The sequence below is a fragment of the Heptranchias perlo genome, unplaced genomic scaffold, assembly GCF_035084215.1.
Source record: "Heptranchias perlo isolate sHepPer1 unplaced genomic scaffold, sHepPer1.hap1 HAP1_SCAFFOLD_861, whole genome shotgun sequence".
Taxonomy (NCBI): domain Eukaryota; kingdom Metazoa; phylum Chordata; class Chondrichthyes; order Hexanchiformes; family Hexanchidae; genus Heptranchias; species Heptranchias perlo.
In genome coordinates, this window is record NW_027139899.1 from 4380 (window position 1) to 31288 (window position 26909).

The 26909-nt window shown below is 47.8% G+C and overlaps 1 protein-coding gene across 1 annotated transcript in view; it reads right to left on the reverse strand.

Moving 5' to 3' along the window:
* Positions 1–2197: 2197 nt before the first annotated feature.
* The window catches only part of LOC137319564 (mitochondrial adenyl nucleotide antiporter SLC25A24-like), a gene marked incomplete at both ends in the record, with an annotated part of 73784 nt that continues 49072 nt past the window's right edge, over positions 2198–26909 (reverse strand). The window contains 4 exons of the mRNA XM_067981669.1: positions 2198–2365; positions 10232–10339; positions 15727–15879; positions 20771–20929. Of these exons, the coding sequence (XP_067837770.1) occupies positions 2198–2365; positions 10232–10339; positions 15727–15879; positions 20771–20929 (588 nt within the window). The remainder of the gene's footprint in view (positions 2366–10231; positions 10340–15726; positions 15880–20770; positions 20930–26909) is intronic.

Sequence of the window (26909 nt, forward strand, 5' to 3'; positions counted from 1 at the left end):
GGGGTGGAGAGATGGAGGGGGTTGTTTGGGGGGTGGAGAGATGGGTGGGGAATGTTTGGGGGGTGGAGAGATGGAGGGGGAATGTTTGGGGGGGGTGGTGAGATGGAGGGGGATGTTTGGGGGGTGGAGAGATGGAGGGGGATGTTTGGGTGGAGAGATGGAGGGGGATGTTTGGGGGGTGGAGAGATGGAGGGGGATGTTTGGGGGGTGGAGAGATGGAGGGGGAATGTTTGGGGGGTGGAGAGATGGAGGGGGAATGTTTGGGGGGTGGAGAGATGGAGGGGGAATGTTTGGGGGGTGGAGAGATGGAGGGGGATGTTTGGGGGGTGGAGAGATGGAGGGGAATGTTTGGGGGTGGAGAGTGGAGGGGGATTGTTTGGGGGTGGAGAGATGGAGGGGGATGTTTGGGGGGTGGAGAGATGGAGGGGGAATGTTTGGGGGGTGGAGAGTGGAGGGGGAATGTTTGGGGGGTGGAGAGATGGAGGGGGAATGTTTGGGGGTGGAGAGATGGGGGGGGATGTTTGGGGGGTGGAGGATGGAGGGGGATTGTTTGGGGGGGTGGAGAGATGGAGGGGGAATGTTTGGGGGGTGGAGAGATGGAGGGGGATTGTTTGGGGGGTGGAGAGATGGAGGGGGAATGTTTGGGGGGTGGTGAGGATGGAGGGGGATGTTTGGGGGGTGGAGAGATGGAGGGGGATTGTTTGGAGGGTGGAGAGATGGAGGGGGAATGTTTGGGGGGTGGAGAGATGGAGGGGGATGTTTGGGGGGTGGAGAGATGGAGGGGGATGTTTGGGGGGGTGGAGAGTGGAGGGGGAATGTTTGGGGGGTGGAGAGATGGTGGGGGAATGTTTGGGGGGGTGGAGAGATGGAGGGGGATGTTTGGGGGGTAGAGAGATGGGGGGGATGTTTGGGTGGGGTTGAGGATGGAGGGGGAATGTTTGGGGGGTGGAGAGATGGAGGGGGATTGTTTGGGGGGTGGTGAGATGGAGGGGGATTGTTTGGGGGGTGGGATGGAGGGGGATGTTTGGGGGGTGGGAGATGGAGGGGTTGTTTTGGGGGGTGGTGAGATGGAGGGGGATGTTTTGGGGGGTGGTATGGGGGGGTGTTTGGGGGGTGGAGGTGGGGGGATGTTTTGGGGGGGTGTTACGGAGGGGATGTTTTGGGGGGTGGTTAGGAGGGGATGTTTTGGGGGGTGGTTCGGAGGGGATGTTTTGGGGGGTGGTTACGGAGGGGATGTTTTGGGGGGGTGGTTACGGAGGGGATGTTTTGGGGGGGGGTTACGGAGGGGATGTTTTGGGGGGGTGGTTACGGAGGGGATGTTTGGGGGGTGGTTACGGAGGGGATGTTTTGGGGGGGTGGTTACGGAGGGGATGTTTTGGGGGGGGGTTACGGAGGGGATGTTTTGGGGGGGGTGGTTATGGAGGGGATGTTTTGGGGGGGGTGGTTATGGAGGGGATGTTTTGGGGGGGGTGGTTATGGAGGGGATGTTTTGGGGGGGGTGGTTATGGAGGGGATGTTTTGGGGGGTGGTTATGGAGGGGGATGTTTTGGGGGGTGGTACGGAGGGGATGTTTTGGGGGGGTGGTTAGGAGGGGATGTTTTGGGGGGGTGGTTATGGAGGGGATGTTTTGGGGGGTGGTTACGGAGGGGATGTTTTGGCGGGGTGGTTACGGAGGGGATGTTTTGGGGGGTGGTTACGGAGGGGATGTTTTGGGGGGTGGTTACGGAGGGGATGTTTTGGGGGGTGGTTATGGAGGGGATGTTTTGGGGGGTGGTTACGGAGGGGATGTTTTGGGGGGTGGTTATGGAGGGGATGTTTTGGCGGGGTGGTTATGGAGGGGATGTTTTGGGGGGTGGTTACGGAGGGGATGTTTTGGGGGGTGGTTATGGAGGGGATGTTTTGGCGGGGTGGTTATGGAGGGGATGTTTTGGCGGGGTGGTTATGGAGGGGATGTTTTGGGGGGTGGTTACGGAGGGGATGTTTTGGGGGGTGGTTATGGAGGGGATGTTTTGGCGGGGTGGTTATGGAGGGGATGTTTTGGGGGGTGGTTATGGAGGGGATGTTTTGGGGGGTGGTTACGGAGGGGATGTTTTGGCGGGGTGGTCAGCCGCTATTACTTTGATCACTGACCCACCTTCACTTATTTACTAAACATAAATACTCGACGCAACATCGAACATTGAGGTATTGAACCGACCTCATAGACAGCGAGATCAATGCCAGCGTACGGGATGATGCCCAGAATGTTGGGAATGTAGCCCTTGTAAAACGCAATGATTCCTTCTCTCTTGATAATCTTCTTGGCACAGTCGGATATCCCAGAGTACTGTCCCGTTTTCCGCAGTGCCATCCTGGTCTTCATAACCTTGCAACCAACAGCAAAATAGAAAAGGCAGCTGTCAGATCTCTCAGCGCAGGCAGTGCTGACTCCCAGCACTGGTACAAGGGGTGAACGCCTGTGCACTTGCTGTGATTTCACACAGTCGGGGCTCTCAGCTAAACCCAGAGACCAAGGTCTATGATCAGAGCTCGTGTCCTTCAGACAAGTTAGAGATTGGAGATTGGAGGGTTCACCATATGAGCAGTGAGATTACCCGCAGTGCCTGGCATCAGCATTCCTGACCTCGGGAGTCAGAGGCTCCCAACTCTCACCATCAACCCCTGGGAGGCCCCCTGCACACGGGGGGACGACCCTCGGCGCAGGGGGGACGACCCTCGGCGCAGGGGGGACGACCCTCGGCGCAGGGGGGACGACCCTCGGCGCAGGGGGGACGACCCTCGGCGCAGGGGGGACGACCCTCGGCGCAGGGGGGACGACCCTCGGCGCAGGGGGGACGACCCTCGGCGCAGGGGGGACGACCCTCGGCGCAGGGGGGCCGACCCTCGGCGCAGGGGGGCCGACCCTCGGCAGATGCAACTCTTTACTTTGATGCAAACGTTGCAGCGTTTTAAAAAAAACCCCCGAGAGTGAATTAACCTGGACTTGTCTCTCAGATTTTACAATGTTTCTCAGGACACTTTTAGGTCAATCCACAAGTGAATTTGGGATAACTAGCTGTCTATAATCTTCCCCGGGGTTTGAGTTATCGATATTGTTAGCTCATTATTGTAATGCAATAAACGGTTAATCATTTTGCTATTGCTGACTGGCACTGTGAGCATGAGTGGCCCTTTAACCTTTGCCCTTGCCCACAGTCTGTCCATGAGCCCCATTGGGTCGAGTTCAGTACTGAGTGACCCTGAGACTGGACCAGCAACCCAGAGACTGAGCTTATATCCCTCCAGTCTGAACTGTATCAATCCGGGAATCACTTCACTATCACATGAAGGACAGCCATAGATCGAGGAGAAGATCGATCTTCAGTACACGGACTAGAGGGTCAAGGAGAAGATCGATCTCCAGTACACGGACTAGAGGGTCAAGGAGAAGATCGATCTTCACCACACGGACGACAGAGGGTCAAGGAGAAGATCGATCTCCAGTACACGGACTAGAGGGTCAAGGAGAAGATCGATCTTCACCTCACGGACTAGAGGGTCAAGGAGAAGATCGATCTCCAGTACACGGACTAGAGAGGGTCAAGGAGAAGATCGATCTTCACCACACGGACTAGAGGGTCAAGGAGAAGATCGATCTCCAGTACACGGACTAGAGGGTCAAGGAGAAGATCGATCTTCACCACACGGACTAGAGGGTCAAGGAGAAGATCGATCTTCACCACACGGACTAGAGGGTCAAGGAGAAGATCGATCTTCACCACACGGACTAGAGGGTCAAGGAGAAGATCGATCTTCACCACACGGACTAGAGGGTCAAGGAGAAGATCGATCTTCACCTCACGGACTAGAGGGTCAAGGAGAAGATCGATCTTCACCACACGGACTAGAGGGTCAAGGAGAAGATCGATCTCCAGTACACGGACTAGAGGGTCAAGGAGAAGATCGATCTTCACCACACGGACTAGGGGGTCAAGGAGAAGATCGATCTCCAGTACACGGACTAGAGGGTCAAGGAGAAGATCGATCTTCACCACACGGACTAGAGGGTCAAGGAGAAGATCGATCTTCACCACACGGACTAGAGGGTCAAGGAGAAGATCGATCTTCACCACACGGACTAGAGGGTCAAGGAGAAGATCGATCTCCAGTACACGGACTAGAGGGTCAAGGAGAAGATCGATCTTCACCACACGGACTAGAGGGTCAAGGAGAAGATCGATCTTCACCACACGGACTAGAGGGTCAAGGAGAAGATCGATCTTCACCACACGGACTAGAGGGTCAAGGAGAAGATCGATCTTCACCACACGGACTAGAGGGTCAAGGAGAAGATCGATCTTCACCACACGGACTAGAGGGTCAAGGAGAAGATCGATCTTCAGTACACGGACTAGGGGGTCAAGGAGAAGATCGATCTTCACCACACGGACTACAGAGGGTCAAGGAGAAGATCGATCTTCACCACACGAACTAGAGGGTCAAGGAGAAGATCGATCTTCACCACACGGACTAGAGGGTCAAGGAGAAGATCGATCTTCACCACACGGACTAGAGGGTCAAGGAGAAGATCGATCTTCACCACACGGACTAGAGGGTCAAGGAGAAGATCGATCTTCACCACACGGACTAGAGGGTCAAGGAGAAGATCGATCTTCACCACACGGACTAGGGGGTCAAGGAGAAGATCGATCTTCACCACACGGACTAGAGGGTCAAGGAGAAGATCGATCTCCAGTACACGGACTAGAGGGTCAAGGAGAAGATCGATCTTCACCACACGGACTAGAGGGTCAAGGAGAAGATCGATCTTCACCACACGGACTACAGAGGGTCAAGGAGAAGATCGATCTCCAGTACACGGACTAGAGGGTCAAGGAGAAGATCGATCTTCACCACACGGACTAGAGGGTCAAGGAGAAGATCGATCTCCAGTACACGGACTAGAGGGTCAAGGAGAAGATCGATCTCCAGTACACGGACTAGAGGGTCAAGGAGAAGATCGATCTTCACCACACGGACTAGAGGGTCAAGGAGAAGATCGATCTTCACCACACGGACTAGAGGGTCAAGGAGAAGATCGATCTTCACCACACGGACTAGGGGGTCAAGGAGAAGATCGATCTTCACCACACGGACTAGAGGGTCAAGGAGAAGATCGATCTTCACCACACGGACTAGAGGGTCAAGGAGAAGATCAATCTTCACCACACGGACTACAGAGGGTCAAGGAGAAGATCGATCTTCACCACACGGACTAGGGGGTCAAGGAGAAGATCGATCTCCAGTACACGGACTAGAGGGTCAAGGAGAAGATCGATCTTCACCACACGGACTAGGGGGTCAAGGAGAAGATCGATCTTCACCACACGGACTAGAGGGTCAATGAGAAGATCGATCTTCACCACACGGACTAGAGGGTCAATGAGAAGATCGATCTTCACCTCACGGACTAGGGGGTCAAGGAGAAGATCGATCTCCAGTACACGGACTAGAGGGTCAAGGAGAAGATCGATCTTCACCACAGGGACTAGAGGGTCAAGGAGAAGATCGACCTCCACCTCACGGACTAGAGGGTCAAGGAGAAGATCGATCTTCACCACACGGACTAGAGGGTCAAGGAGAAGATCGATCTTCACCACACGGACTAGAGGGTCAAGGAGAAGATCGATCTCCAGTACACGGACTAGAGAGGGTCAAGGAGAAGATCGATCTTCACCACACGGACTAGGGGGTCAAGGAGAAGATCGATCTTCACCACACGGACTAGGGGGTCAAGGAGAAGATCGATCTTCACCACACGGACTATGGGGTCAAGGAGAAGATCGATCTTCACCACACGGACTAGAGGGTCAAGGAGAAGATCGATCTTCACCACACGGACTAGAGGGTCAAGGAGAAGATCGATCTTCACCGCACGGACTAGAGGGTCAAGGAGAAGATCGATCTTCACCACACGGACTAGAGGGTCAAGGAGAAGATCGATCTTCACCACACGGACTAGAGGGTCAAGGAGAAGATCGATCTTCACCACACGGACTAGAGGGTCAAGGAGAAGATCGATCTTCACCACACGGACTAGAGGGTCAAGGAGAAGATCGATCTTCACCACACGGACTAGAGGGTCAAGGAGAAGATCGATCTTCAGTACACGGACTAGGGGGTCAAGGAGAAGATCGATCTTCACCACACGGACTACAGAGGGTCAAGGAGAAGATCGATCTTCACCACACGAACTAGAGGGTCAAGGAGAAGATCGATCTTCACCACACGGACTAGAGGGTCAAGGAGAAGATCGATCTTCACCACACGGACTAGAGGGTCAAGGAGAAGATCGATCTTCACCACACGGACTAGAGGGTCAAGGAGAAGATCGATCTTCACCACACGGACTAGAGGGTCAAGGAGAAGATCGATCTTCACCACACGGACTAGGGGGTCAAGGAGAAGATCGATCTTCACCACACGGACTAGAGGGTCAAGGAGAAGATCGATCTCCAGTACACGGACTAGAGGGTCAAGGAGAAGATCGATCTTCACCACACGGACTAGAGGGTCAAGGAGAAGATCGATCTTCACCACACGGACTACAGAGGGTCAAGGAGAAGATCGATCTCCAGTACACGGACTAGAGGGTCAAGGAGAAGATCGATCTTCACCACACGGACTAGAGGGTCAAGGAGAAGATCGATCTCCAGTACACGGACTAGAGGGTCAAGGAGAAGATCGATCTCCAGTACACGGACTAGAGGGTCAAGGAGAAGATCGATCTTCACCACACGGACTAGAGGGTCAAGGAGAAGATCGATCTTCACCACACGGACTAGAGGGTCAAGGAGAAGATCGATCTTCACCACACGGACTAGGGGGTCAAGGAGAAGATCGATCTTCACCACACGGACTAGAGGGTCAAGGAGAAGATCGATCTTCACCACACGGACTAGAGGGTCAAGGAGAAGATCAATCTTCACCACACGGACTACAGAGGGTCAAGGAGAAGATCGATCTTCACCACACGGACTAGGGGGTCAAGGAGAAGATCGATCTCCAGTACACGGACTAGAGGGTCAAGGAGAAGATCGATCTTCACCACACGGACTAGGGGGTCAAGGAGAAGATCGATCTTCACCACACGGACTAGAGGGTCAATGAGAAGATCGATCTTCACCACACGGACTAGAGGGTCAATGAGAAGATCGATCTCCAGTACACGGACTAGAGGGTCAAGGAGAAGATCGATCTTCACCACACGGACTAGAGGGTCAAGGAGAAGATCGATCTCCAGTACACGGACTAGAGAGGGTCAAGGAGAAGATCGATCTTCACCACACGGACTAGGGGGTCAAGGAGAAGATCGATCTTCACCACACGGACTAGAGGGTCAAGGAGAAGATCGATCTTCACCACACGGACTAGAGGGTCAAGGAGAAGATCGATCTTCACCACACGGACTAGAGGGTCAAGGAGAAGATCGATCTCCACCTCACGGACTAGAGGGTCAAGGAGAAGATCGATCTTCACCACAGGGACTAGAGGGTCAAGGAGAAGATCGATCTTCACCACACGGACTAGAGGGTCAAGGAGAAGATCGATCTCCAGTACACGGACTAGAGAGGGTCAAGGAGAAGATCGATCTTCACCACACGGACTAGGGGGTCAAGGAGAAGATCGATCTTCACCACACGGACTAGGGGGTCAAGGAGAAGATCGATCTTCACCACACGGACTAGGGGGTCAAGGAGAAGATCGATCTTCACCACACGGACTAGAGGGTCAAGGAGAAGATCGATCTTCACCACACGGACTAGAGGGTCAAGGAGAAGATCGATCTTCACCACACGGACTAGAGGGTCAAGGAGAAGATCGATCTTCACCACACGGACTAGAGGGTCAAGGAGAAGATCGATCTTCACCACACGGACTAGAGGGTCAAGGAGAAGATCGATCTTCACCACACGGACTAGAGGGTCAAGGAGAAGATCGATCTTCACCACACGGACTAGGGAGTCAAGGAGAAGATCGATCTTCACCACACGGACTACAGAGGGTCAAGGAGAAGATCGATCTTCACCACACGGACTAGAGGGTCAAGGAGAAGATCGATCTTCACCACACGGACTAGAGGGTCAAGGAGAAGATCGATCTTCAGTACACGGACTAGAGGGTCAAGGAGAAGATCGATCTTCACCACACGGACTAGAGGGTCAAGGAGAAGATCGATCTTCACCACACGGACTAGAGGGTCAAGGAGAAGATCGATCTTCACCACACGGACTAGGGAGTCAAGGAGAAGATTCACCTTCTTCGGGCAACTCAGGATGGCCAATACCTGCCGCTTTTCCAGTGTCACCCACATCCCAAGAAAAACAACAAACTGGAAGTCTTATCAATTGTTGCTTCTGGTTTTAGGACCTATTTATGATCTACATAAGTGAATAGCAAAAGTAAACGTTGGTCCCTTAGAGGCTGAGACTGGAGAAATTATAATGGGGAATAAGAAATGGCAGAGACTTTAAACAAATATTTTGTATCTGTCTGCACACTAGAAGACACAAAAAGCATATCAGAAATAGTGGGGAACCAAGGGGCAAATGAGAGTGAGGAACTTAAAGTAGTTAATATTAGTAGAGAAAAAGTACTGGAGAAACTAATGGGACCAAAAGCCGATAAATCCCCTGGACCTGATGGCCGACATCCGAGGGTTCTAAAAGAGGTGGCTGCAGAGACAGTAGACGCATTGGTTTTGATCTTCCAGAATTCCCTACATTCTAGAACGATTCCCGTGGATTGGAAGGTAGTAAATGTAACCCCGCTATTCAAGAAAGGAGGGAGAGAGAAAACAGGGAACTACAGGCCATTTAGTCTGACATCAGCCGTTGGAAAAATGCTGGAATCCATTAATAAGGAAGTGGTAACAGGGCACTTAGAAAATCATAATATGATCAGGCAGAGTCAACATGGTTTTATGAAAAGGAAATCGTGTTTGACAAATTTATTAGAGTTTTTTGAGGTTGTAACTAGCAGGGTAGATAAAGGGGAACCAGTGGATGTCGTATATTTGGATTTCCAAAAGGCATTCGATAAGGTGCCACATGAAAGGTTGTTACACAAGATAAGGGCTCATGGGATTGGAGGTAATATATTAGCATGGATAGAGGATTGGTTAATGGACAGGAAACAGAAAGTAGGGATAAACGGGTCATTTTCAGGTTGGCAGGCTGTAACTAGTGGGATACCACAAGGATCGGTGCTTGGGCCTCAGCTATTTACAATTAACGACTTAGATGAAGGGACCGAGTGTAATGTATTCAAGTTTGCTGACGATACAAAGCTAGGTGGGAAAGTAAACTGTGAGGAGGACACAAAGAGCCTGCAAAGGGATATAGACAGGTTAAGTGAGTGGGCAAGATGGTGGCGGATGGAGTATAATGTGGGGAAATGAGAGGTTATTCACTTTGGTAGGAAGAATAAAAAAACAGAATATTATTGAAATGGTGAGAAACTATTAAATGTTGGTGTTCAGAGGGATTTGTGTGTCCTCGTACAAGAAACACAAAAAGTTAGCAAGCAGGTACAGCAAGCAAGCATGTTGGCCTTTATTACAAGGGGGTTGGAGTACAAGAGTAAGGAAGTCTTACTACACTTGTGCAGGGCTTTAGTGCGACCTCACCTGGAGTACTGTGTACAGATTTGGACTCCTTATCTAAGGAAGAATATATTTGCCTTAGAGGCGGTGCAAAGTAGGTTCACTCGATTGATTCCTGGGATGAGGGGTTGTCCTATGAGGAGAGGTTGAGTAGAATGGGCCTATATTCTCTGGAGATTAGAAGAATGAGAGGTGATCTTATTGAAAGATATAAGATTCTGAGGGGGCTTGACAGGGTAGATGCTGAAAGGCTGTTTCCCCTGGCTGGAGAGTCTGGAGAGTCCGGAACTAGGGGGCATATGGTTCGGCCATTTAAGATTGAGATGAGGAGGAATTTCTTCACTCAGAGGGTTGTAAATATTTGGAATTCTCTACCGCAGAGGGCTGTGGATGCTCAGTCATTGAGTATATTCAAGGCTGAGATCGATAGATTTTTGGACTCTAGAGGAATCAAGGGATATGGGGATCAGGTGAGAAAGTGGAGTTGAGGTCGAAGATCAGCCATGATCTGATTGAATGGCGGAGCAGGCTCGAGGGGCCGTATGGCCTACTCCTGCTCCTATTTCTTATGTTCTTATGTTCACCCACCTCCATCGGATAAATGCTGGTTTGTGCTGTTGCCCCAGCCAGAGATCCGGCAAGGAATCTTTCATGGGTAGCCACGTTTTGCTTGTCTCTTGCAAACAGCTTCTTATACTGCGTGAAATGGAATAAGCAACAAGCATTAGAAAGTCAGGAACAAGGGAAGGCCATTTGGTCAATCAAGTCCATTCCATCCAGAATTAATGGACGATTCTTCGAGCATAAAGTCCGTCCCATCTGTTGATCCCCACCTTAAAGAACGCTAATTTCCTTCTCTTAGTTCCCCCGGGGGAAAATATCAAATATCGAAGTATCCCCAAAATCCTCTAGCATCGTGAACCAATACTGAACCAGCTCCTTGTACAGACATCGATTGATCTCAGTATAAACTCCCTTCTCTGGGATCTGCTCCATGTACATGGTTGAAGGCGGCAGTGGGAGGGGCAATGTTTTTGCTAATCTCTAACCATGCTCGAGGCTTGTGAATTTTCTGTTTGTCCCCTCTGATCTTATGTTTATTGTCCAACTTAAATAACCCTGATCCTAACGATTGTACTTTAGCCTCATCTGCACCTTCCATTATTTTGCTTGGGGTCAATTGAAATTTTCAAGACTGAGATCGATAGATTTTTGTTGGATATCAAGGATATGGAGCAAAGGCGGGTAAATGGAGTTGAAATAGAGATCAGCCACGACATAGAATCATTGAATCATAGAAAATAGGAGCAAGAGTAGGCCATTCGGCCCTTCGGGCCTGCTCCACCATTCAAAATGATCATGGCCGATCGTCTAACTCAGTACCCTGTTCCCGCTTTTTCCCCATATCCCTTGATCCCTTTAGCATTAAGAAATATATCTATCTCCTTCTTGAATAAATCTAATGACTTGGCCTCCACTGCCTTCTGTGGTAGAGAATTCCACAGGTTCACCACCCTCTGAGTGAAGAAATTTCTCCTCATCTCAGTTCTGAATGGCATACCCCGTATCCTGAGACTGTGACCCCTGGTTCTGGACTCCCCAGCCATCGGGAACATCCTCCCTGCATCTAGTCTTGTTAGAATTTTATATGTTTCGATGAGATCACCTCTCATTCTTCTAAACTCTAGTGAATATAGGCCTAGTCGACCCAATCTCTCCTCATCCGTCAGTCCTGCCATCCCAGGAATCAGTCTGGTAACTGTTTGTTGCACTCCCTCCATGGCAAGGACATCCTTCCTCAGATAAGGAGACCAAAACTGCACACAATACTCCAGATGTGGTCTCACCAAGGCCCTGTATAACTGCAGTAAGACATCCCTGCTCCTGTACTCAAATCCTCTTGCAATGAAGGCCAACATACCATTCGCCTTCCTAACTGCTTGCTGCACCTGAATGCTCACTTTCAGCGACTGGTGTACAAGGACACCCAGGTCTCGTTGCACCTCCCCTTTTCCCAATCTATCACCATTCAGATAACAATCTGTCTTTCCGTTTTTACAACCAAAGTGGATAACCTCACATTTATCCATGTTATACTGCATCTGCCATGTTCATGCCCACTCACCCAACTTGTCTAAATCACATTGGAGCCTCTTTGCATTCTCCTCACAGCTCACATTCCACCCCAGCTTTGTGTCGTCTGCAAACTTGGAAATGTTACATTCAGTTCCCTCATCCAAATCATTGATATATATTGTGAATAGCTGGGGCCCAAGCACTGATCCCTGCGGTACCCCACTAGTCACTGCCTGCCACCCGGAAAAAGACCCGTTTATTCCTACTCTCTATTTCCTGTCTGTTAACCAATTCTCAATCCATGCCAGTATATTCCCCCCAATCCCATGTGCTTTAATTTTGCACACTAACCTCTTGTGTGGGACCTTATCAAAAGCCTTCTGAAAATCCAAGTACACCACATCCACTGGTTCTCTCCTATCTATTCTACTAGTTACATCCTCAAAAAACCCCAGTAGATTTGTTAAGCATGATTTCCCTTTCATAAACCCATGCTGACTTTGTCCAATCCCGTTAATGCCTTCCAAGTGTTCTGTTATCACATCCTTTATAATAGACTCGAGCATTTTCCCCACTACTGATATTAGGCTAACTGGTCTGTAATTCCCTGTTTATTCTCTCCCTCCTTTTTTTAAAATAGTGGGGTTACATTTGCCACCCTCCAATCTGTAGGAACTGTTCCAGAGTCTATAGAATTTTAGGAACATAGGAACAGGAGTAGGCCATTCAGCCCCTCGAGCCTGCTCTGCCATTTGATAAGATCATGGCTGATCTGTGATCTAACTCCATATACCTGCCTTTGGCCCATATCCCTTAATACCTTTGGTTGCCAAAAAGCTATCTATCTCAGATTTAAATTTAGCAATTGAGCTAGTATCAATTGCTAAATTTCTACAACCTTTGTGTGTAGAAATGTTTTCTAATCTCACTCCTGAAAGGTCTGGCTCTAATTTTTAGACTGTGCCCCCTACTCCTAGAATCCCCAACCAGCGGAAATAGTTTCTCTCTATCCACCCTATCTGTTCCCTTTAATATCTTATAAACTTCGATCAGATCACCCCTTAACCTTCGAAACTCTAGAGAATACAACCCCAATTTGTGTAATCTCTCCTCGTAACTTAACCCTTGAAGTCTGGGTATCATTCTAGTAAACCTACGCTGCACTCCCTCCAAGGCCAATATGTCCTTCCGAAGGTGCGGTGCCCAGAACTGCTCACAGTACTGCAGGTGCAGTCTAACCAGGGTTTTGTATAGCTATATTTTGGAAGATGATCACCAATGCATCCACTATTTCCAGGGCCACTTCCTTTAGTACTCTGGGATGTAGATTATCAGGCTCTGGGGATTTGTCAGCCTTTAGCCCCATTAATTTTCCTAGCACCAATTTTTTACTAATACTGATTTCCTTCAGTTCCCCCCTCTCACTGGACCCTTGGTTCCCTAACATTTCCTGGAGGTTATTTGTGTCCTCCTTTGTGAAGACAGAACCAAAGTTTGTATTTAATTGTTCTGCCATTCCTTTGTTCCCCATTATAATTTCCTCCATTTCTTACTGTCAGGGACCTACATTTGTCTTCACTAATCTTTTTCCCTTGACATATTTATAGAAGCTTTTACAGTCAGTTTTTATGTTCCCTGCAAGTTTACTCTCATACTCTATTTTTCCCCTCTTAATCAATCTCTTTGTCCTCCTTTGCTGAATTCTGAACTGCTCCCAATCCTCAGGCTTGCTGCTTTTACTGCAATTTTATATGTCTCCTCTTTGGATCTAACACTATCCCTAATTTCTTTTGTAAGCCATGGTTGAGCCACCTTTCCTGTTTTATTTTTGCGCCAGACAGGAATGAATAATTGTTGTAATTCCTGCACACGTTCTTTAAATATTAGCCATTGCCTATCCACCGTCATCCCTTATAGTAAAGTTCCCCAATCTATCATCGCCAACTCGCACCTCATACTTTCGTAATTTCCTTTATTTAGATTCAGGACCCTAGTTTCGGATTCAACTACTTCACTCTCCATCTTAATGAGGAAATCTATCATGTTATGGTCGCTCTTCCCTAAGGGACCCCGCACAACAAGATTGTTAATTAATCCTTTCTCATTGCACAATACCCAGTCTCGGATCGCCTGTTCTCTAGTTGGTTCCTCAACATATTGGTCTAGAAAACCATCACGTACACACTCCAGGAATTCCTCCCCCACAGTATTATTGCTCATTTGGTTTGACCAATCTATATGTAGATTAAAGTCACTCATGATCATAGTTGTACCCTTCTTGCATGTGTCTCTAATTTCCTGTTTAATGCCCTCCCCTACATCTCCATTACTGTTTGGGGGCCTAGAGACAACCCCCACCAACGTTTTCTGCCCCTTGGTGTTTCTTAGCTCCACCCATACAGATTCCACACCGTGATTTTCCGAGCCAATATCCTTCCTCACTATTACATTGATTGCCTCCTTTACTAACAACGCTACCCCACCTCCTTTCCCTTTTTGCCTGTCCTTCCTACATATTGAATACCCCTGGGTGTTCAGTTCCCATCCTTGGTCACCCTGGAGCCATGTCTCCGTAATCGCAACTATATCATAACCTTTAATATCTATCTGCGCTGTTAATTCATCAACCTTACTGCGAATGCTCCGCGCATTAAGACACAATGCCTTTAGACTTGTCTTTTTAAGGTTGCTGGTCATCTTAGTTTTATTTTGCACTATGGCCCTATTTGTTTTTCGTCCTTGTTTTCTCTGCCTTCCACTATTGCTTCTTCCCTTTCTGTCTTTTGTTTCTATCCTTGTTTCCCCCTCCTCTGTCTCCCCGCTCAGGTTCCCATCCCCCTGCCATTCTAGTTTAAACCTTCCCCGACAGCACTAGCAAACACCCCCGTGAGGACATTGGTCCCGGTCCTGCTCGGGTGTGACCCGTCCCGCTTGTACAGGTCCCACCTTCCCCAGAACCGGTCCCAATGTCCCAGGAATCTAAATCCCTCCCTCCTACACCATCCCTGCAGCCACGCATTCATCCTGTCTATTCTCCTGTTCCTATACTCACTAGCACATGGCACCGGTAGTAATCCTGAGATCACTACCTTTGAGGTCCTGCTTTTTAATTTATCTCCTAACTCCTTAAATTCACCTTGCAGGACCTCATCCCTTTTTTTACCTATGTCGTTGGTACCGATATGGACCATGACTACTGGCTGTTCACCCTCTCCCTCCAGAATGTCCTGCAGCCGCTCCGTGACATCCTTGACCCTAGCACCAGGGAGGCAACATACCATCCTGGAGTCACGTTTGCAGCCGCAGAAACGTCTATCTGTTCCCCTTACAATGGAATCCCCTATCACTATAGCCCTGCCACTCTTCTTCCTCCCCTCCTGTGCAGCAGAGTCACCCGTGGTGCCCCGAACCTGGCTCTTGCTGCTTTCCCCTGATAAGCCATCTCCCCCAACAGTATCCAAAGCGGTATATCTGTTTGAGAGGGAGATGGCCCCAGGGGACTCCTGCTCTACCTGCCTAGTCCTTTTACTCTGTCCTTTTACGTCTACTCTATCAAACCCCTTCATAATCTTAAAGATCTCTATCAGGTCACCCCTCAGTCTTCTCTTCTCTAGAGAAAAGAGCCCCAGCCTGATAGTTATAACCTCTCAGTTCTGGTGTCATCCTTGTAGATAATGTTTTTTTTAATAAATTACGAGAGGGTCAGACGTATATCAGGCCTGTAAAATGGGCGTAACAAGGACCCAGTTTCTATCCCAGGCAATTACCATTTACAGGGGAAGTGGACCAAATGAAAGCTCACAGCAGCAGTTTTCTAAATCCATCTTTCTCACAATGCAGAGTTTGTGGCACTGAAATGATGATACTGATGCGGGTTCAAAGAGTGCCATTTGTAGCATCAAACTCCATGGGGTCACGTGCTACTGGGCTGATATTTATTTTGTCAGTCACATTTTATGCTTTTATTCAAAATAAGAGAGAAAGGTTTCTCGGCAAAGACCCAGTACCTGCTCATAGGCCATGAACTTGATGGCTGTTTCTGGTGCTATCTTCACCACATTCATCCCATTGCCGCGCCACAGAGACAGCACACCACCCTCTTTCAGCATCTGCTTAAATCCACCGTACATATTCATTTGGTTCGATTTGCAAGAATGGACCTGGTTTTAAAACATTGTAAAACTTCATAAAATAAACCAGACAAATATGTAGCATACTGTACAATATAATAGGAAAAGTAGCCTAACATACAGAAGTGGGTGTTAATATCTTTGTACACTGGAATCATAGAATCGTAGAAAGGTTACAGCATGGAAGGAGGCCATTTGGCCCATCGAGTCCATGCCGGCTCTCTGCAAGAGCAATCCAGCTAGTCCCACTCCCCCGCCCTTTCCCCGTAACCCTGCAAATTATTTCCTTTCAAGTATTGATCCAGTTCCCTTTTGAAGGCCATGATTGAATCTGCCTCCACCACCCCCTCGGGCAGTGCATTCCAGATCAGAACCACTCGCTGTGTAAAAAAGTTTCTCCTCATGTCACCTCTGGTTCTTTTGACAATCACCTTAAATCTGTGTCCTCTGGTCCTTGACTCTTCTGTCAATGGGAGCAGTTTCTCTCTACTCTGCGTAGACCCTTCATGATTTTAAACAGCTCTATCAAATCTCCTCGCAACAGTCTCTGTTCCAAGGAGAACAACCCCAGCTTCTCCAGTCTATCCACATAACTAAAGTCCCTCATCTCTGGAATCATTCTAGAAAATCTCTTCTGCACCCTCTCTAAGGCCTTCACATCCCTCCTAAAGTGCGGTGCCCAGAACTGGACACAATACTCCAGTTGTGGCCGAACCAGTGTTTTATAAAGGTTCATCGTGACTTCCTTACTTTTGTACTCTATGCCTCTAATTATAAAGCCCAGGATCCTGTAAGCTTTTTTAACTGCTTTCTCAACCTGCCCTGCTACCTTCAACGATTTGTGCACATGTACCCCAGATCCCTCTGTTCCTGTACCCCTTTTGGAGTTATGCCCTCTAGTTTATTTTGCCTCTCCTTGTTCTTCCTACCGAAATGTATCACTTTGTATTTTTCTGCCTTAAATTTCATCTGCCACGTGTCCGCCCATGCCACCAGCCTGTCTATATCCTCTTGAAGTCTATCACTATCCTCCTCACTGTTCACTATATTTCCAAATTTTGTGTCATCTGCAAATTTTGAAATTGTGCCCTGTACACCCAAGTCCAAGTCATTAATATATATCAAGAAAAGCAGTGGTCCCAGCACCGACCCCTGGGGAACACCACTGTACACCTCCCTCCAGTCCGAAAAACAACCGTTCACCACTACTCTCTGTTTCCTGTCCCTTAGCTAATTCTGCCCCCTTTATTCCATGGGCCGCAATCTTGATGATAAGCCTGCCGTGCGGCACTTTATCAAACACCTTTTGAAAGTCCATATACACCACATCAACCGCATTGCCCTCATCGACCCTCTCTGTTACCTCATCAAAAAACTCTTATCAGGTTAGTGAAACATGACTTCTCTTTAACAAATCCGTGCTGGCTTTCCCTAATCCCTAATCAATCCACACTTGTCCAAGTGACTGTTAATTCTGTCCTGGATTATCGTTTCTAAAAGTTTCCCCACCGCTGAGGTTAAACTGACTGGCCTGTAGTTGCTGGGTTTATCCTTACACCCTTTTTTGAACAAGGGTGTAACATTTGCAATTCTCCAGTCCTCTGGCACCACCCCTGTACCTACGGATGTTTGGAAGATTATGGCCAGTACCTCTGCAATTTCCACCCTTACTTCCCTCAGCAATCCAGGATGCATCCCATCCGGACCAGGTGACTTATCTACTTTTAAGTATAGCTAGCCTTTCAAGTACCTCTTCTTTATCAATTTTTAGCCCAACTATAACGATAGTATCTCAACTATACCTTCATTTACTGAGACTCTGGCAGCATCTTCTTCCTTGGTAAAGACAGATGCAAAGTTCTCATTTAGTACCTCAGCCATCCCCTCTGTCTCCATGAGTAGATCTCCTAATCGGCCCCACCTCTCCTCTTACTTCCTGTTTACTATTTACATGCCTGTAGAAGACTTTTGGATTCCCTTTTATGTTGGTCACCAGTCTATTCTCATTCTCTCTCTTTGCCCCCTCTTATTTCCTTTTTCACTTCCACTCTGAACTTTCTATATTCAGCCTGGTTCTCACTTGTATTATCAACCTGACATCTGTCATATGCCCCTTTTTTCTGCTTCATCTTACTCTCTATCGCATTCGTCATCCAGGGAGCTCTGGCTTTATTTGCCCTCCTTTCCCCCTCGTGGGAATGTACCTAGACTGTACCCGATCCATCTCCTCTTTAAAGGCCGCTCACTGTTCAATTACAGTTTTGCCTGTCGATCTTTGATTCCAATTTACCCGGGCCGGATCTGTTCTCAACCCAGTGAAATTGGCCCTCCTCTAATTGAGTATTTTTATTTTAGAGTAATCCATGTCCTTTTCCATAACTAATCTAAACCTTATGATATTATGATCGCTGCTCCCTAAATGTTCTCCCACTGACACTTGCTCCACTCGGCCCACCTCATTCCCCAGAACCAGATCCAGCAATGCCTCCTTCCTCATTGGGCCAGAAACGTACTGTTTAAGAAAGTTATCCTGAACACACTTCAAAAATTCCTCCCCCTCTGTGCCCCTTATATTATTATTATCCCAGTCTATATTAGGATAGTTGAAGTCCCCCATTATCACTACTCTAAAGCTTTTGTACCTCTCTGTAATTTCCCTACAAATTTGCTCCTCTATATCATTCCCACTAGTTGGTGGCCTATAGAATACATCCAGTAGTGTAATGGCACCTCTACTGTTTCTTAACTCTAATCAAATAGATTCTGTCCTTGACCCCTCCAGGACATCCTCTCTCTCCAGCACTGCAATATTCTCCTTAATCAAAACTGACACCCACCCCTCCTTTCTTTCCTTCCCTATCTTTCCTGAACACCTTGTATCCAGGAATATTTAATACCCAATCCTGCCCTTGTTTGATACAGGTCTCCGTTATCGCCACAACATCATATTCCCATGTGGCTATTTGTGCCTGCAGCTCACCGACCTTGTTTACCACACTTTGTGCGTTTACACACATGAACTGTGAACCCGTCTTAGACCTTCTTTTACTCTCTCTTAATCTGATCCCACCTAACACCGTACTATTACTTGCCCCAGTGCTATCTGTCTCTCCCAATCCTTTGTGCCCCTTGTTTCTCCTTTCCATTGCTACGTCCTGGTGCCCATCCCCCTGCCAAATTAGTTTGAACACCCCCCAATCCCCCCTCCCCCACAGCATTAGCGAACCTCCCCGGAATGTAGGTTTGGTTTATGTAGAACACAATACTGCAGGGTTATAAACATCACAAGAACAGAAGAAATAGGAGCAGGAATAGGCCATCCGGCCTCTCGAGCCTGCTCCTCCAAGATCATAGCCGATCTTCTACCTCAATGCCATTTTCCTGCACTATTCCCATATCCCTTGAGGCCTTCAATATCCAGAAATCTATCGATCTCTGTTTCGAATTTACTCAATGACTGAACCTCCACAGCCCTCTGGGGTAGAGAATTCCAAAGATTCACCACCCTGTGAGTGAAGAAATTTCTCCTAATCTCAGTCCTATATGGCCTACTCCTTATTCTGAGACTGTGACCCCTGGTTCTAGATTCCCCAGCCAGGGGAAACATCCTCCCTGCATCTACCCGTCGAGCCCTGTAAGAATTATTTTATATGTCAATGAGATCACCCATAAGACCATAAGAGATAGGAGCAGGAGTAGGCCATTTGGCCCCTCGAGCCTGCTCCGCCATTTAATGAGATCATGGCCGATCTGATTTTTACCTCAACTCCACTTTCCTGCCTTTTCCCCATATCCTTTGACTCCCTCGCTGATCAAAAATTTGTCTAACTCAGCCTTGAATGTATTCAATGACTCAGCCTCCACAGCTTTTTGGGGTAAAGAATTCCAAAGATTGACGACCCTCTGGGAGAAGAAATTCCTCCTCATTTCCGTCTTAAACGGGCGACCCCTTATTCTGAGACTATGTCCCCTAGTTTTAGATTCCTCCACGAGGGGTAACATCCTCTCAGCATCTACCCTATCGAGTCCCCTCAGAATCTTGTATGTTTCAATAAGGTCTCCTCTCATTCTTCTAAACTCCAATGAGTATAGACCCAACCTGTTCAATCTTTCCTCATAAGACAACCCTTCCATACCCGGAATCAACCTAGTGAACCTTCTCTGAACTGCCTCCAATGCAAGTATGTCCTTCCTTAAATAAGGGCACCAGAACTGTACGCAGTACTCCAGGTGTGGTCTCACCAGCACCCTGTACAGTTGTAGCATGACTTCCCTGCTTTCATACTCCATCCCCCAGATATAAAGGCCAATATTCTGTTTGCCTTCCGGATTACCTGCTGCACCATGAGGCCTAGTCTACTCAATCTCTCCTCATACCACAATCCCACTATCCCAGGAATCAGTCTGGTGAACCTTCGTTGCACTCCCTCTATGGCAAGTATATCCTTTCTTAGGTAAGGAGACCCTAACAGAATGATAACAGCTGAAATGTAGACATGTTGGCTCCAAACTCGCGATAATTCTTACAGAAACCCTTTGATGCGTCTTAAATTGCACCTCCTGCTTACTGAGCATGCCCCTGTGAGATCTTAAATCTAAACCACGTGTTAGCCTCTCTCACACACAATACATTCTCGGAATAAAAGTATATTATAATACAGGCCCACTCCTGTACTGTTACGCTATTTTTCCCATTATATTGTATACTATCCTACAAAGTACCATCTCTTAGTTTACAGATTAAACTACAAAAAACTATCATCATGTAAACTGTCTGGAGACGGATTTCACAAAGTGAGACTATCGCTGGAAATGTAGAGAAATAGTTCTGTTTTGATGATGTCACAGAATATTGACAGTTGCAGAAAGGACTCTGCTTGAAAAATGCTCGCACAATACTGGATTATATATCAGAATGTACCTGCATTAGGACCTTGAGCCGATCGAGGGGAGCAGTACCAGTACGGGATACTGCACCAGCCATTCCCCCAGAGATCAGCTGCTTCCACCACATGCCCGATTTCTTCTCCTCTTCTGTGAACTCGTCAGGTATGGCCAAACTGTCCCCGATGTCCAAAACCTGGGCATGGAAAATGAAGCAGCATATTTATGAAGGATTGTCGCCCTGCGACTGATGGATAAACATCATCTTGTCTGATTGACTGAGAGCGAGAACTCAATCCTGTACGGCAGCAGTTCATTGTTCTCAGCTGCTGTCGAGTTTCCTTTCTGAAGTCTGAGGTTTGTAGAACTGCCTCTCTCTAACCCTCAATGGAAGAGATTGGAACCAAACACATACAATGGCAACATGTTCCCGTAAAGGTCAAGGGTGGTTCCAAGAACTCCAGGGAACCTTGGATGTCAGGGGATATACGAGAATGGATTAGGAAAAAAAGGAGGGCTTTTGGCAGAAACAAAAGGCTAAAGACAGAGGAAGCCCTAGAGGAGTACAAAAAGTGCAGGGGGATACTTAAAAAAGAAATTAGGAGATCAAGGAGGGGCCATGAAATGACACTGGCGAGCAAAATAATTGGAAAATCCTAAGATGTTTTATAAGTATATTAAGGGTAAGAGGATGACTAGGGACAAAATAGGGCCCATTAGGGACAAAAATGGCAATCTGTGTGTGGAGCCGGCAGATGGAGGAGGGGTTCGAAATGAATTTTTTGCATCTGTTTTCACTATGGAGAAGGACGATGTAGACATAGAAATACGGCAGGGGGACTGTGATATACTCGAACATATTAACATCGAGCGGGAGGAGGTATTGGCGGTTTTAGCAGGCCTAAAAATGGATAAATCCCCAGGCCCGGACGAAATGCATCCCAGGCTACTGTGTGAGGCAAAGGAGGAGATTGCGGGGGCTCTGACACATATATTCAGAACCTCTCTGGCCACAGGGGATGTGCCAGAGGACTGGAGAACCGCTAATGTAATACCATTATTCAAGAAGGGGAGTAGGGAAAAACCGGGGAACTACAGGCCAGTGAGCCTAACATCAGTGGTAGGAAAATTATTGGAAAAAATTCTGAAGGACAAAATTAGTCTCCACTTGGAGAAGCAAGGATTAATCAGGGATAGTCAACATGGCTTTGTCAAGGGAAGATCATGTCTGACTAATTTGATTGAATTTTTTGAGGGGGTGACTAGGCGTGTGGATGAGGGTAACGCAGTGGATGTGGTATACATGGATTTCAGTAAGGCCTTCGATAAAGTCCCCCACAGGAGACTGGTCAAGAAGGTACGAGCCCATGGAATCCAGGGTGCCTTGGCACTTTGGATACAAAACTGGCTTAGTGGCAGAAGGCAGAGGGTGATGGTCGAAGGTTGTTTTTGTGACTGGAAGCCTGTGGCCAGTGGGGTACCACAGGGATCGGTGCTGGGTCCCTTGCTGTTTGTGGTCTACATTAATGACTTGGATATGAATGTAAAAGGTATGATCAGTAAGTTCGCTGATGATACAAAAATTGGTAGGGTGGTAAATAGCGAGGAGGATAGCCTCAGTCTGCAGGACGATATAGATGGGTTGGTCAGATGGGCGGAACAGTGGCAAATGGAATTTAACCCGGAAAAGTGCGAGGTGATGCACTTTGGAGGGACTAACAAGGCAAGGGAATACACAATGAATGGGAGGACCCTAGGCAAGACAGAGGGTCAGAGGGATCTTGGTGTGCAAGTTCACAGATCCCTGAAGGCGGCGGAACAGGTAGATAAGGTGGTAAAGAAGGCATATGGGATACTTGCCTTTATTAGCCGAGGCATAGAATATAAGAGCAAGGAGGTTATGATGGAGCTGTATAAAACACTGGTTAGGCCACAGCTGGAGTACTGTGTGCAGTTCTGGTCGCCACACTACAGGAAGGATGTGATCGCTTTGGAGAGGGTGCAGAGGAGATTCACCAGGATGTTACCAGGGCTGGAGCGCTTCAGCTATGAAGAGAGACTGGGAAGATTGGGTTTGTTTTCCTTGGAGCAGAGGAGGCTGAGGGGGGACATGATTGAGGTGTACAAAATTATGAGGGGCATAGATAGGATGGATACTAAGGAGCTTTTTCCCTTCGTTGAGGGTACTATAACAAGGGGACATAGATTCAAGGTAAAAGGCGGGAGGTTTAGAGGGGATTTGAGAAAGAACTTTTTCACCCAGAGGGTGGTTGGAGTCTGGAACTCACTGCCTGAAAGGGTTGTGGAGGCAGGAACCCTCACGACATTCAAGAAGCATTTGGATGAGCACTTGAAATGCCATCGCATACAAGGCTACAGACCAAATGCTGGAATATGGGATTAGAGTAGACAGGGCTGATGGCCGGCGCGGACACGATGGGCCGAAGGGCCTCTATCCGTGCTGTATAACTCTATGACTCTATGACTATTTGAAAGTTTGTTTGCTGCTTCTCAATAGAGATTGATTGCTCTGATTAGTCAACAGCTCCGACCAATAGGATGGTAGAAGGTGGACTAGATGGACCCTGCTCTTTTATCGTCCAGCAATCCCGATAGAAATAAAAATATGGTCTCAGTGAAAGTGACCGTGAAACTGTCAGATTGACGTAAAAACCTATCTGGTTCACTAACGTCCTTTAGGGAAGGAAACCTGCCGTCCTTACCCGGTCTGGGCCTATATGTGACTCCAGTCCCATACCAACGTGGTTGACCCTTAACCTCCCTCTGAAGTGGCCGAGCGAGACACTCAGTATGTATCAAACCCACCACAGAAAATAATAGGATTAAAACCGGACGCACCACTCAGCTCCAGGCATCGAATCAGGACACAATGAAAGCAGACCCAACCCATTCAACCTTGCAATGTCCCTCACTGACATCTGGGAACTGGGGCCAAAGTGGGGAGAGCTGTCCCACAGACTAGCCAAGTAATAACGTGACAGTCGTACTCACAGAATACAACGCCCCAGACTCCTCCATTACCATCTTTGGGTATGTCCTGTCCCACCGGCAGGACTGCCAACTGTGCTTGGGCGTATTCCTGGAGCTTTGATCACGTGACATTAGGGTTAGGGTTAGCATTACCATCGCCGAATCCCCCAACATCAACATTGGGTTCACCATGTAAAAGTTGGGTCTTTGCTCGCGCATAACAGTATTTGGAGAAAAAGGTACACTGGTTAAAGGTCCGCCATTTTGTGCAAGGTAGGCTGTCATGTGTTCTCTTTTTCCACAACCATCTTATCTGCTGCAAAGGCAAGATTTGTGAGCTGCTCACCCACATTTCCAGGCTCGTTCTTTTGGAAAACTTAGAAGTTCCATGAGCTGATTACCACCTACCGTCCTCCCTCAGCTGATGAATCAGTCCTCCTCCATGTTGAGCACCACTTGGAGGAAGCACTGAGGGTAGCAAGGGCACAAAATGTACTCTGGGTGGGGGACTTCAAAGTCCATCACCAAGAGGGGCTTGGTAGCACGACTACTGACCGAGCTGGCCGAGTCCTGCGCTTACATAAAACCATAGAAAAGATAAAGCACGGAACGGGGCCATTCAGCCCATCGTGTCCATGCCGGCTCGAAGAACAACCGGGTGCCCATTCTAATCCCACCTTCCAGCACCCGGTCCGTAGCCCTGCAGCTTACAGCAATTTAGGTGCAGGTCCAGGTACTTTTTTAAAGAGTTGAGGGTCCCTGCCTCTACCACCAATTCGGGCAGCGAATTCCATACACCCACCACCCTCTGGGTAAAAAAGTTTTTCCTCATGTCCCCTCTAATCCCTCTGCCAATCAGCTTAAATCTATGTCCTCCAGTTCTTGAACTCTCCGCTAGGAGAAACAGGTACTTCCTGTCTACTCTATCTGGACCCCTCATAATTTTGTACACCTCAATCAAGTCTCCCCTCAGTCTCCTCTGCTCCAAAGAAAACAACCCCGGCCTATCCAATCTCTCCTCGTAGCTGCAATTTTCAAGCCCTGGCAACATTCTTGTAAATCTTCTCTGCACTCTCCAGAGCAATTACGTCCTTCCTGTAATGTGGTGACCAGAACTGTGCACAATACTCCAGCTGTGGCCTTACCAGCGTTTTATACAGTTCCATCATTACATCCCTGCTTTTGTATTCTATACCTCGGCTAATAACGGAGAGCATTCCGTATGCCTTCTTCACAACCTTATCTACCTGTACTGCCACCTTCAGGGACCTGTGCACATGCACTCCAAGGTCTCTCACTTCCTCTACCCCTCTCAATATATTCCCGTTTACTGCGTATTCCCTTTTACTGTTTGCCCTCCCTAAGTGCATTACCTCACACTTCTCTGGGTTGAACTCCATTTGCCACTTTTCCGCCCACTCCACCAACCCATTGATATCTTCTTGGAGTCTACAGCTATCCTCCTCACTATCAACTACACGGCCAATTTTTGTGTCGTCTGAAAATTTGCCAATCATGCCCCCTACATTCAAGTCCAAATCATTAATATATACCACAAACAGCAAGGGACCCAACACTGAGCCCTGTGGCACACCACTGGAAACGGATTTCCATTTGCAAAGACATCCATCGACTTTTACCCTTTGTTTCCTGTTACTGAGCCAATTTTGGATCCAATTTGCCACATTTCCCTGTATCCCATGGGCTTTTACCTTTCTGACCAGTCTGCCATGTGGGACCTTGTCAAATGCCTTACTAAAATCCATATATAGACAACATCCACATAAAAGATTATTGCTCAAGATAAAGAATCACTGCATTGGGGGTAATAGTCTGGCATGGGTGGAGGATTGGTTATCTAACAGGAAGCAGAGAGTTGGGATATATGATTCATTCTCGGACTGGCAACCAGTAGCCAGTGGTGTTCCGCAGGGGTCGGTGCTGGGTCCCCAACTCTTTACAATCTATATCAACGATTTGGAGGAGGGGACCGAGTGTAACATATCAAAGTTTGCAGATGATACAAAGATGGGAGGGAAAGTAGAGAGTGAGGAGGACATAAAAAACCTACAAGGGGATTTAGACAGGCTGGGTGAGTGGGCAGAGATTTGGCAGATGCAATACAATATTGGAAAATGTGAGGTTATGCACTTTGGCAGGAAAAATCAGAGAGCAAGTTATTATCTTAATGGCAAGAAACTGGAAAGTACTGCAGTACAAAGGGATCTGGGGGTCCCAGTGCAAGAAAATCAAAAAGTTAGTTTGCAGGTGCAGCAGGGGATCAAGAAGGCCAACGGAATGTTGGCTTTTATTGCTCGGGGGATAGAATATAAAAACAGGGAGGTATTGCTGCAGTTATATAAGGTATTGGTGAGACTGCACCTGGAATACTGCATACAGTTTTGGTGTTCATACTTAAGAAAAGACATACTTGCTCTCGAGGCAGTACAAAGAAGGTTCACTCGGTTAATCACGGGGATGAGGGGGCGGACATATGAGGAGAGGTTGAGCAGATTGTGACTCTACTCATTGGAGTTCAGAAGAATGAGAGGCGATCTTATTGAAACATATAAGATTGTGAAGGGGCTTGATCGGGTGGATGCGGTAAGGATGTTCCCAAGGATGGGTGAAACTAGAACTAGGGGGCATAATCTTAGAATAAGGGGCTGCTCTTTCAAAACTGATGAGGAGAAACTTCTTCACTCAGAGGGTGGTAGGTCTGTGGAATTTGCTGCCCCAGGAAGCTGTGGAAGCTACATCATTAAATAAATTTAAAACAGAAATAGACAGTTTCCAAGAAGTAAAGGGAATTAGGGGTTACGGGGAGCGGGCAGGAAATTGGACATGAATTTAGATTTGAGGTTAGGATCAGATCAGCCATGATCTTATTGAATGGCCGAGCAGGCTCGAGGGGCCGATTGGCCTACTCCTGCTCCTATTTCTTATGTTCTTAACGCATCTTTGTTAAGGAATATCGTTTGTCGTTAATATTATTTTTAAGATGTGTTTCAACTTTGTCGTTTATTTGTGGCTTCACATATTTTGTGAATCCGTCTCAGACCTTGTCCGGTTTTGGACTTGATCCAAACTTCCCTGTTCCCCAACGGTGACCCCTCCGACCCACTGACCATGGTCCGATCCGATGACCTCGACCTGCTCCGACCCGCTGACCCAGAGTTCTCCCA